Source organism: Crinia signifera, chromosome 3, assembly GCF_055691185.1.
Source record: "Crinia signifera chromosome 3, ASM5569118v1, whole genome shotgun sequence".
Taxonomy (NCBI): Eukaryota; Metazoa; Chordata; class Amphibia; order Anura; family Myobatrachidae; genus Crinia; species Crinia signifera.
Genome location: NC_139219.1, coordinates 117036351 through 117048966, shown reverse-complemented (window position 1 = coordinate 117048966; position 12616 = coordinate 117036351). Strand labels below are relative to the sequence as shown.

Genomic DNA, 12616 nt, shown 5'->3' with positions numbered 1-12616 from the left:
CCGCAGCTCACCGCTGGCAGCACCAGACGGACAGGAGGATCCCAGCAGCAGCGCGCCCGGCTCCCAGACCACCACCTCACCTGGCAGAGAAGACCGCAGGAGGACCCGCCGAGGTCCGTGGTCGAAGGCTCCAAGATGGCGCCCGCAGCGTGACACGCCACAGGCCCAAACAGCCACCTTTCCCCGCAGGCAGCAAACAACAGTGCCGCAGGTGTCCCAGGAGGATCAGGGAGGCATCCGGAGGGTGAGTGATCAGGGGCAGGGTGTTCGTGGCCTCCGGGACAGGAGATTTAGCAGGATATTTACGGAGCACGCGTCCGCTCAGCTAGTAGGTCAAGCCACGCCCCACCAATATAATATTTAGATATGTCTGAACAACGTAGTGTACAGACATATAGCTGATACACACTGGCCGACAGACCAGCGATATAGATGATATATATATATATATATATATATATATATATATATATATATATATATATATATATATATATATATAGATTGTTCAGTTGTACAGTATATATGTATATTATATTTTTCAAATTTATGCTTGGCTGAATTTGATGCTTGGCTGTCTGTCTTGACAAAGGTCTTAACTGACCAAGACATCATATATAAAGTGCCAGCCTATTAGCTTCTGCCTTATATTTTACAGGCTGCATTTGAAAAATGACAGTATGGAGCAGATTGGTACGTTATCTCTGGCAATTTTATCTTTCTCCAAATGCTGATTAAAAACCCCAGTTTCAAGTAATTCATGTTTTATATTTAATACTAAATAAATATGGTTGTACAAAAAGGAGGCACATTTTATTATTAAGGGAACAACTGCAGTTATTGCTGCATAAACACAAGTGTTTGGTTCTATAGATTCACATTTTTTGCCAGAATGCTCAGAATCATTAAACATCAACATGTTACTATCTCTCTCAAAAGCTGCATTACACAAGTAATACTATAGCCAGGGACACTAATGCATAATGATTGTGCCACTTCATTTCTTCCCTGTGAAGTTACAACCAGTAACACATACAGTGGGAAGCTGGGAGATTTGCATTCAGCACCATGCTCTCCTGCCGGCCCGGGGGATCTACACAACCTGCAGACAGAAACTTTGCTATGATATACTGTAGGTGAAAGCCATGCCAGGCTGGGGCACTGCCCATGCACAGCACTGGGTGCCTAGTGTAGTAGATCTGACCAGGCTGGTGGACAAATAGCTGGAGAAGCGCTTCCATCCTGGATTGCAGTACTGCAGATCCGCAGAGGACATAGTTACATGTCGCTGCTCATCAGAGACGGGGTGCAGAGAAAGGTGGGCAGCAGACGGTGGCAGCCCCGGCACATCTAATGCATTGTGGGGCTTCCCGGCGGCAGCGGGTCTTCTCCAGAGTCTTCAGTGACAGTCGCTTAGAGGGCCCTGCTCATCCCCGCGCCACACATGCAGGAAATGAGGAAGAGCTTCTGAGCGACTGCAGTGCATTATCCGGTGTGGCTGTTCTGAATCTTGGGCAGATTCAGAATGGCGGGCTGTGCATTTAAATTCTGTGTGGTCCACACATATTGGGATTTACATGCGGTTTCAGGCATTTTCTGAGTAATTTATTAAAATCACTCATAAAATGCCTGCGTGTGTGGCCTTAAGGAAGGCCAGATTTTATGATACCACAATCCCAACATGCTCATCCCCTAGAGCAGCTGACCAAAGCAAGTCATGTCATGTTTATGACACCTTGAAACCTGAAACTAGGGATTTTTTTTTTTTTTATAAAAACTGAAGCTATCATCTAGGCATATACCCATTCAGTGAGTCAGGAGGAAGAATGTGAGATAAGATCTCACTCTCTCAATAACTATTATTGTCATAAGAGAGATATAAGATTCCCTAAAACTCAACAGGGTGTACTTCTAATTCCTAAGGCTATTCTCCATGTGTTGATTTTTTTTAAGCAAGAAAATTGGGATGGAACAGCGTTCAATGCCCCTGGCCCTCTTTGTTTATCTTTTGTTGTAATCTAATGTTATAGTGTGTGGTATACACTGGGTTGGTAATAATTCTAGTATGCATACTACATAGGTGGTAAAAAATCTGACATTTGGGATAAATTGGAACACCAACTACAAGATCAGCCTTCAAATCTCTGTAATGCTCTTGTGGCAGCAAAACTCAACAATCAGGTTCCAAATACTAGTAGAAACTTTCAAAGAAGAGTGGAAGGCTATTTTAGCAATAAAGGGTTTATAATAAATAAATAACAATTGCAAGACCATGACATTTAACTGCAGGGCCAGTGAAAAATGAGGTATCAAGCAACTTCACTTAGCTGTTTATAAGAAATTCTTTGAACCCTTACTTCTCATGCTTTGGCTCCTTTTTAACTCACTTTTGGAGGGCAAGTCACTCAATGGGGATACCATCTGAGCCAACATAATAGTCATTTAAAAACCAGGATTGCAACTCTTTGGAAATGGGCAATTATAGGCTAATTGCTCTTAAATGTTGATATAAGACTTTTCGCTAAATATTTGCTAACCGCCTGACTCCTCTTAAGCCATCCATGGATCACACAGATCAATTTGATATTATCCCCAATAGACAAGCTGCTGACATTACTAGGCAACTTATCAACCTTAAATCAATGTTGAGCATAAGAGCTACTCATCAGCTCTGGCAGTGGTCCTCAATGCAGGAAAGGCCTTCAATAGGGAATATAGTTTGTAAGCTCCACTGGGGCAGGGACTGATGTGAATGTTAAAATATTGTCTGTGCAGTGCTTCGGAATATGTATGTGCTATATAAGAAACTGTTAATAAATAAATAAATAAATAGGGTTGCATGGCGTTTTTTAAAAAAACTTTTCTGTATGGAATTTATGGGGGTATTTTAAAGTGGCTACTTGCTTTACCACCAATTTGCAGCCTCTGTTCTAATAATGGTCTTGCTTCAGACCGTTTTTCTATAAGAAATTGTAAACCAACAAGGATGCCCTCTTTCCCTCTTAATGTTTACTCTAGTGATAGAGACAACAGATTGCAGAATTTCACTTGATAGACCTATACACTGAGTGGCCAAATTATTATGACCACTTGGCACATACGCAGATCAGACATAACTTCACGTTGTTGCCGCTAGAGGGCGAGAAAGCTATAAAAAGGGAATGCAGGACAAGTGAAGCATCAATTTTACGGTGTTGCGTGCAAAGAAATGGACTAAAAACTTAATTTAACCGAGTTTGAACACAGGATGATTGTAGGTGCTCGAACTGTCAGAACCAGTATCAGCAAAACAGCTGCACTTGTGAAGTGTTCAAGAGCAGCAGTTAATAATTTTTACAAAGTGGACTACCAAGCAAAACCAAGTCTCAACGTCAGGCTTGTGGTTGTCACAGGCTACTGAATGCTTGATCTGAAAGTAGACTTGCCAGAGTTGTCAATCCAAGAACAAGAGTACCTGAAATTGAAGGTAATCTTAATCAAGGAGCAACTGTGAAGGTCTCTGAACGAAATGTACACCGCACATTACACCGTATACATACCTCCCAACTGTCACGATTTTAGAGGGACAGTCCCGATTTTCGGGTCCTGTCCCGCTGTCCCACCCGCGGCAGGCATTGTCCCGCTGCGGGGGGTGACAGTTGGGAGACCCCCAATCTAGTAGAATAGACGCTGTGCGCGTGCGCACAGCGTCTATTCTCGTATGAAAATGAGGCCGCGGCTAATTAGCATAAGCCGCGCCCTCATTTGCATATGCCCCGCCCCCTTTCGGGCACTCGCAGAAGTTGGGAGGTATGCGTATAGGCTATGGAAGCCGATGACTGTTCAAAAGCCTCTATTGTCTGCAGTGAAAAAAAGCAGACATCAGTTCGCAAAGGAGCACAAATATTGGACAGTAGATGACTGCAAAAGGGTCATGTGGTCCGATGAATCGCGTTTTCAATTCCATCATGCAGATGGCAGGGTGCGAATATGGAGAAAACAGCACAAAAGCATGGCCCCCAACTGCATTGCCACAACACTTCAAGCTGGTGGAGGCAATATTATGGTTTGGGGGAGGTTTTCTAGGTATTGCATGGGTCCTTTGATTCCTGTGGAACAACATCTGAATGGCCTAAGGTATTTGAGTGTTATCGCAGATCAAGTACATCCTGTTATGTTAATGGTGTACACTGCCAGAGATGGATACTTCCAGCAGGACAATACTCCCAGGTATAAAGCTGGCATTGTCCGCAGATGTATTGAAAAGCATTACAGAGACTTTACCTTGCTTAGTTGGCCTGCACAATCACCAGATCTCAATCCAATTGAGAATCTGTGGAATAAGATCGAACGGGCCATCAGGCAGCTGGAACCAGTACCATCAAATCTTAAGGAATTGGAAAGTGCAGTTCATCAGATATGGTCTCAAATTCCTCATAACATCCAACCAACATCTCAGAGTCCATGCCAAGAAGAATACATGCAGTATTAAGGGCAAAAGGTGATCCAACATTGTATTGAGGGGGTGGTCATAATAATTTGGTCACTCAGTGTATATTTGGTATTCCCTTCACCTGCACGGACTACAAGATACTGAAGCCCTGGTATGTTAAAGATGTAATTCCAACCTTAACAAACCCCTGCCTAGCCTTCAAAACCGGTTTGATTATGGCTTATTTTCTCATTATAAACTCAACACTGATAAATCTGAAATCTTAGATTTGTGCATTACGTCTAGAGACCACATACCCGTTGAGATGGCAGTCTAGTGAGAGTAAAGACTTAGTACTGTGTTTCCCCAATAATAAGACCTACCGTTAAAATAAGCCCTACTGTTCTGACTCAATAACCAGGCTGTAAGAGTAAGGATTTTAAGACAGTTCATATGTGTAGGTCTGTAGTGTATCAGTACTTACACTAAGAGACTTTGTCAGACAGTGTCAACTCAACTGTAGAGGCATGTGTGAAGAATCAAGATTAGGGTTTATTTCAAGCTGATATTCTTGTAATAATGCACAAAAACAGTAGGTGAAAAGATAATAATTTGCCAGAGCTCAACAGGAATCAACTGAAGGTTAAAATGGCAGACACACAATGAGCTAGAGATGGGAAAAAAGTCAGGGCTAATGACATCAGAGGACCTATGGGAACCAGAAAGGACAATTTTCACAAGATGCAAGGCTTTGCAGTAGTAACTGAATGAAAACACATACGTCGTGGGACGTCACACCTACCCTTACTTCATAAGGACAGTCCAAAATAAGCCCTACCCCGAAAATAAGCCCTAGCTAAATCCTCATTTCACACGGTCCCTGCACTACACCACAATGCTCCCAGTTCCTAACCCCCCCTCCAACCCCCCCCCCCACACGCACACACACACATGAAATGGATGTCGCTGTTTTAACAGTTGGCATCCAATCACAGCTGCAGTGTCTCACTGTCTCACAGTGAGCGCGTACCCTCCCCTAGTTTTCTGTTATTATGGGGTGCGTGCCATTTACAGCAGGAGAGTGGAGGAGAGTACACGACAAGTGGAAAGTGAAGACAAAAAGAAAACAAAAAATATAGTAAGTAAGGTAATGTATTGAACTAAAATAAGCCCTACCCCGAAAATAAGCCCTATGGTGTTTTTTGGACCGAAAAAAATAAAATAAAATAATAAGACACTGTCTTATTATCCGTAGTGTATATTACCATGTAAATTAGACATAAAAACATAGAAAAAAGTGATGAAAAGATCCAGCATATAATTGAAAACCACCCTTTTTTTTAACAGTTTTTACAAATCCTGCATTTTGTACCACGCTCTCCTGACTTCTCTTTGAAACACCATTAAGCTCACCAATAAAATCTGCAAGAACACCAGAAAGTTAGTCTTAGGCGCTAGAGGCTAAAGGGGTGTAACTTGCCACCCTGCAGCCGCCACGTAAGAGGATTGCCAACCTCTAAAAACCACAAGATAAAAAAGAAAGAAATATGTGGGGCACTCAAAGGAAAACAAGGTAAATAACAATTTAATATAACAAACAAGCAACACAAACACATACAATTTCTCAAAGCACATTAAATGATGTGACAGGGTTAAAAAGCACTGGAATGTGAACACGTATGCGTTATTCCTTTTCCTCATGGTAGAAATATCTACCAAGTAGGTCCCAATCAAGTTCTTATTTAGGGCTGAAAATGTCCAAAGCAAAGACCATAAGGATTTGAGTAAATGGCTATTGTGCGCACTTGGATTTGGCAATATGGCACTTTACTTTGATGTACATGTAACCGTACAGTTGGGAGCAAGGACTTCTGTCTAGGTAGTGTGGTAGACAGTGTCCGTCCTGCCTCCCCAGGGCTCTTGCCGCATGGCAGTGAATTCAATAAAAGTGTCAGTCAAATGATGGATGTGCGCCGGACATTTTCAGCCCTAAATAAGAACTTGATTGGGACCTACTTGGTAGATATTTCTCCCATGAGGAAAAGGAATAACGCATATGTGTTTCACATTCCAGTGCTTTTTAACCCTGTCACATCAATTAATGTGCTTTTAGAAATTGTATGTGTTTGTGTTGCTTGTTTGTTATATTAAATTGTTATTTACCTTGTTTACCTTTGAGCGCAAAGAAGGGTTTTTGAATCCGCACAGACTCAAGGAATTAATTCAGAACATCTCACAGAAAAATTCATCTATTTACCAATATTGTGGACTACTTCTTAACCATTATTGTAGTCATAGATTGGTGGTGCGCCCAACACATTCAGTATTGTGACTGAATAAGGGGGGGGTTTGTTTGCGAAGGGCAAACAGAAAGACAAATGTGCCTTTTTGGGTGCACTCTTTTATATGATCATTGTATGATTAGATTAATTACTTAAAACATCACTTTTATTTAGACTCTGCACCTAAAAAATTAAGAGGCAATTATAGCTAATATATTGTACAGTCAAATCATATTGTACCTCTATTATCAACACGTGAATAAAAAGTTTTTCAAGTAGACTTTGTGTTTTTGTATAGACTAAGCACTTATTTGTACTGTCTACAGTTATTCAACAGACTTATTCTTCATATACCTTATATTGGCTGGCTTTGTCTATCACAATAAACCGTCTATAAGTTGCACATATTAGTATTTATGCATACAGTAGGAGCAAGTTTCATCTTTGCTCCTTTGGCCATGGCTAGCCATGGCTAGCCATGGCTATTCTATTGTTCTCAGCTGCAATACAATACGTATTGCAGCTGAGAACAATAGAATAGCCATGGCTAGCCAAAGGAGCAAAGATGAAACTTGCTCCTACTGTAACATGTTTTTTATGAAAAAATTTTGACATTTTATTATTAAAATTTTCTCGCAATAAAGTCAAATAGAAGCCCGCGTGAAAAAGTGCCCCCACAACCGGTGGCTCCTGTGTATCTGCTGTTTGATCACCTTGCCTGTGTTACCAGCCGACTATTTGCCACTGGTTACTGGGCCGGCCCCTGATTCGCACCGTGGGATTCTGATCAAGGTTGAGGCATGTGGGTAACCTTACGGCATTGGTGTAAAATGAGAGTACCAGGTGGGTTGTATATGGGAGCTAGGGTACAGATCACTTCTGCTTTCCAGTCCAGCCCAATGGGTCCCCTGATGCTTTTCAGTATTGCAGGGATAACCTCTCGGACTGGGTGGATGAGAGAGTGATGGAAAGGTGATTGCCAGTATCACCTATCAACCGGACTTCTGCTTTCAGGGATCTGTCAAGACATCGAATCCCTGATGAGAGAGTCTTATGCTGTCAAGTGTATGGCTGACGAAAAAGGTGTTAAGCTTAATGCAGATAGAAAAGTGCCCAGTACTTGACCTAAGAGATTCATTTATTAGTAGGTATGACAAAAAGGTGGTTATCTGGCACCCGTTGTGTGAGGAGTTGCCTACTACACAGAGGGTGTTGTATATATTATAGAACCACTGTACTCTATGGTTCCAAAAATTGCATCAATTGAGCTGAACACACTTACACTCTAATTTGCTTCTAAACACCAATTATTTCTCAGATCTCCTATCTGCTGAGTTGGATAGTGTGTAGGGGGTAACTCTGAAGCTCCAGAACATATTACTATCATTACATTGGTCAAACCTGATCTGTACTGCTAATGAAGCATGCACGTCGGTTTCTTGGTACATAAAGATTTATAGTTTGTCATACACTAAACGCAGGGTTGTCCTGATGTTTATTGCTGGACATTATTTTATGCTGTTTAAGCTAAATTAAATTCTCTCTAGCACAGGCAATCTGCTCTTTAAGTTATAGCTTTAGGTCACACTGTTAACTTATTCTTACTGACATATTTATACTCCAGCACAGGAGCTTTTATCCATTGAAATAGATCACAGATCTGGCATATACACTCTGCTCAAGGCTGGCAGCAGTTGGCAAATGTCTATACACAGGGAAAATACATATTATAAACAGTATAAGCGAGATAAAACATACAAGTGACAATAATCATAGAGGAGTAAATCTCCTTACTTGCACCCGGATGAATAAATTAAATGAACAGACACAGACCGCCGGCCAGCTCAACACTAGCTGCGGCGAGTGAAGCCCAATGATAGTGTGAACGGGGGAGGGAGTAACTCTCCTTCAATGTGCCCGAATGAGAAGGTGTAGGTAATTAAGGGGAAGGGGTGATCCTCCTTTAGTGCGCCCGAATGAATGGATTATTGGCTGGGCAGCACAGCCAGTTCGCCGGCTCAAGGTGAGTTACGGCGGATGTTACCTTCCCGGAGCCCTTGATTTCTCAGATCTGACTCGTCTGCGGGCTATACTAGCTCCATTCGTCTGGTGCTGTTCCCAGGTGCAGTATACGGTGGCTGGATACGCGTTTCACCAGGTCGGCTTCCTCAGTCCGCCATCCTAGGATGGCGGACTGAGGAAGCCGACCTGGTGAAACGCGTATCCAGCCACCGTATACTGCACCTGGGAACAGCACCAGACGAACGGACTGAGGAAGCCGACCTGGTGAAACGCGTATCCAGCCACCGTATACTGCACCTGGGAACAGCTCCAGACGAACGGACTGAGGATGCCGACCTGGTGAAACACGTATCCAGCCACCGTATACTGCACCTGGGAACAGCACCAGACGAACGGAGCGAGTATAGCCCGCAGACGAGTCAGATCTGAGAAATCAAGGGCTCCGGGAAGGTAACATCCGCCGTAACTCACCTTGAGCCGGCGAACTGGCTGTGCTGCCCAGCCAATAATCCATTCATTCGGGCGCACTGAAGGAGGATCACCCCTTCCCCTTAATTACCTACACCTTCTCATTCGGGCACATTGAAGGATAGTTACTCCCTCCCCCGTTCACACTATCATTGGGCTTCACTCGCCGCAGCTAGTGTTGAGCTGGCCGGCGGTCTGTGTCTGTTCATTTAATTTATTCATCCGGGTGCAAGTAAGGAGATTTACTCCTTCTCTATGATTATTGTCACTTGTATGTTTTATCTTGCTTATACTGTTTATAATATGTATTTTCCCCGTGTATAGACATTTGCCAACTGCTGCCAGCCTTGAGCAGAGTGTATATGCCAGATCTGTGATCTATTTCAATGGATAAAAGCTCCTGTGCTGGAGTAAAAATATGTCAGTAAGAATAAGTTAACAGTGTGACCTAAAGCTATAACTTAAAGAGCAGATTGCCTGTGCTAGAGAGAATTTAATTTAGCTTAAACAGCATTGAATAATGTCCAGCAATAAACATCAGGACAACCCTGCGTTTAGTGTATGACAAACTATAAATCTTTATGTACCAAGAAACCGACGTGCATGCTTCATTAGCAGTACAGATCAGGTTTGACCAATCTAATGATAGTAATATGTTCTGGAGCTTCAGAGTTACCCCCTACACACTATCCAACTCAGCAGATAGGAGATCTGAGAAATAATTGGTGTTTAGAAGCAAATTAGAGTGTAAGTGTGTTCAGCTCAATTGATGCAATTTTTGGAACAATAGGGTACAGTGGTTCTATAATATATACAACACCATCTGAGTGGTAGGCAACTCCTCACACAACGGGTGCCAGATAACCACCTTTTTGTCATACCTACTAATAAATTAATCTCTTAGGTCAAGTACTGGGCACTTTTCTATCTGCATTAAGCTTAACACCTTTTTCGTCAGCCATATACTTGACAACATAAGACTCTCATCAGGGATTCGATGTCTTGACAGATCCCTGAAAGCAGAAGTCCGGTTGATAGGTGATACTGGCAATCACCTTTCCATCACTCTCTCATCCACCCAGTCCGAGAGGTTATCCCTGCAATACTGAAAAGCATCAGGGGACCCATTGGGCTGGACTGGAAAGCAGAAGTGATCTGTACCCTAGCTCCCATATACAACCCACCTGGTACTCTCATTTGACACCAATGCCGTAAGGTTACCCACATGCCTCAACCTTGATCAGAATCCCACGGTGCGAATCAGGGGCCGGCGCAGTAACCAGTGGCAAATAGTCGGCTGGTAACACAGGCAAGGTGATCAAACAGCAGATACACAGGAGCCACCGGTTGTGGGGGCACTTTTTCACGCGGGCTTCTATTTGACTTTATTGCGAGAAAATTTTAATAATAAAATGTCAAAATTTTTTCATAAAAATCATGTTATGCATAAATACTAATATGTGCAACTTATAGACGGTTTATTGTGATAGACAAAGCCAGCCAATATAAGGTATATGAAGAATAAGTCTGTTGAATAACTGTAGACAGTACAAATAAGTGCTTAGTCTATACAAAAACACAAAGTCTACTTGAAAAACTTTTTATTCACGTGTTGATTTGACTGTACAATGTATTAGCTATAATTGCCTCTTAATTTTTTAGGTGCAGAGTCTAAATAAAAGTGATGTTTTAAGTAATTAATCTAATCATACAATGATCATATAAAAGAGTGCGCCCAAAAAGGCACATTTGTCTTTCTGTTTACCTTTGAGCACCCCACGTATTTCTTTTACCAATAAAATCTGTCAGCTCCCTTGCTTTTCTAAAGGGCATAACCCCAAAATAAACCAACTTTTATTTGACAAACCCAACCCCTAAAAGAAATGGCTGCATCAACTGGCCTAGGAACGCATCATTGGTAAATGTCGGGTCTCCCGAAGAGTGGACTAAAACGAGGCAAAAAGAAACCTATTGGAATGCATTGCCCCACTTTCCCTCTATTGTTGTTGTTATTGTTATTTTTAACAATTATTTATATATTGCACACATATTCCGCAGCGCTTTACAGAGAATACTTGAACATTCACATCTGTCCCTGCCCAAGCTTACAATCTATATGCTCTTCTACATGTACACACACATATATTAATTTTAGTTTTTTTAGGTTTTTTTTTAGTAACCAATTAACCTAACAGTATATTTTTGGAATGCAAGAGGAAACCATAGAACCCACCTGTGCTGCCCTACCTGCAACAATTAACGCTATCTGGTTTAACTATAAGATGGCAAAAAATACATAGTAACAATCATTAAGGCTGAATAAAAGACGTTAATCAATCAAGTTCAACCTATATAACTTGTAACTACTGATTTGAGTAACTCATATCTACAGGATTCCCTTAGTGGCCAAAAATGCATCCAGTTTTTATTTAAATTCATTAACAGTAGTTGCTGTAATCACCCCCATTGGCAATGAGTTCCAGAATTTTACTGCTCTAATGGTGAAGAATCCTCTTCTTAATTCAGTACGGAATTTTTCTTGAGCCTCGATACATGCCCGTGTGTCCTAAGTATAGGCCTGTTAGTGAACAAATCATATCCCAGTTCCATATGATTCCCAATCCTGTACTTAAACATACTAATCATATCACCTCTTAACCTCCGTTTCCCCAGTGAAAACATATTCAGCCTGGTTAACCTATATTTGTATTCTAGTGATTTTCAATCTTTTACTAGCTTAGTTGCCCTTCTCTGTACATGTTCCAATTCATTTACAGTATGTCCTTTTTAAAGGTGTGGTGCCCAGAACTGAACACAATATTCCACGTGTGGTCTCACCAATGACTTGTAAAGAGGCCTTGTAACTCTGTTATCGATCATACCCCAGAACACTTTGCAAAGGTTAGCCCATTGGATTACCCAATTTGAGGTTGCACTTCCATTAACAACAATTTGGCTTAATCACCCTCTCTCCCACTCTCTGTGCCTGGTAATTCACTCTTATTGGCTCTATTATCTCTCTACTGCGCAGAACATAGCTGTGAAAACGGTCTTCACTACTTGCCATTCATATCAGTTAATAACTCAGTTCTGTTACCATAAGAGTACAAATGCATAATGAGAAGCAGGTTTTATATGATTTGGAAATTAGCACTGATAAAAAAAAAATGTACTTTATGTCCACCTGTGATATATGTTGGCCCCAGTGCTGGTCTTGAAATTACAGAGAAGGATATATATTTATTTTCAACTGACATACTGATCGTCAACGATGTGAATATTTTTTGGAATTTTTTTTTTACCTGCTATCCAGCCCATGGGGTTCTTGTTGCTTATCTAGTCGGACCATTGGTTTAACCATGCCACGTTCTGCAGTGCTTGGTATCCTATCACTGTCCAGTTTATTAATGACCTGAAGTAAAACAACATCCAC

General features: G+C 41.7%; 1 protein-coding gene across 12 annotated transcripts in view; it reads right to left on the bottom strand.

Annotated features, from left to right (window-relative positions):
• AFDN (afadin, adherens junction formation factor) overlaps positions 1-12616 on the bottom strand; it is a 723489-nt gene that overhangs the window by 450154 nt on the left and 260719 nt on the right. For all 12 annotated transcript variants that reach the window (XM_083176399.1, XM_083176400.1, XM_083176410.1 and 9 more), the window contains one exon: positions 12486-12595. In XM_083176399.1, coding sequence (XP_083032525.1) covers positions 12486-12595 — 110 coding nt within the window. The remainder of the gene's footprint in view (positions 1-12485; positions 12596-12616) is intronic.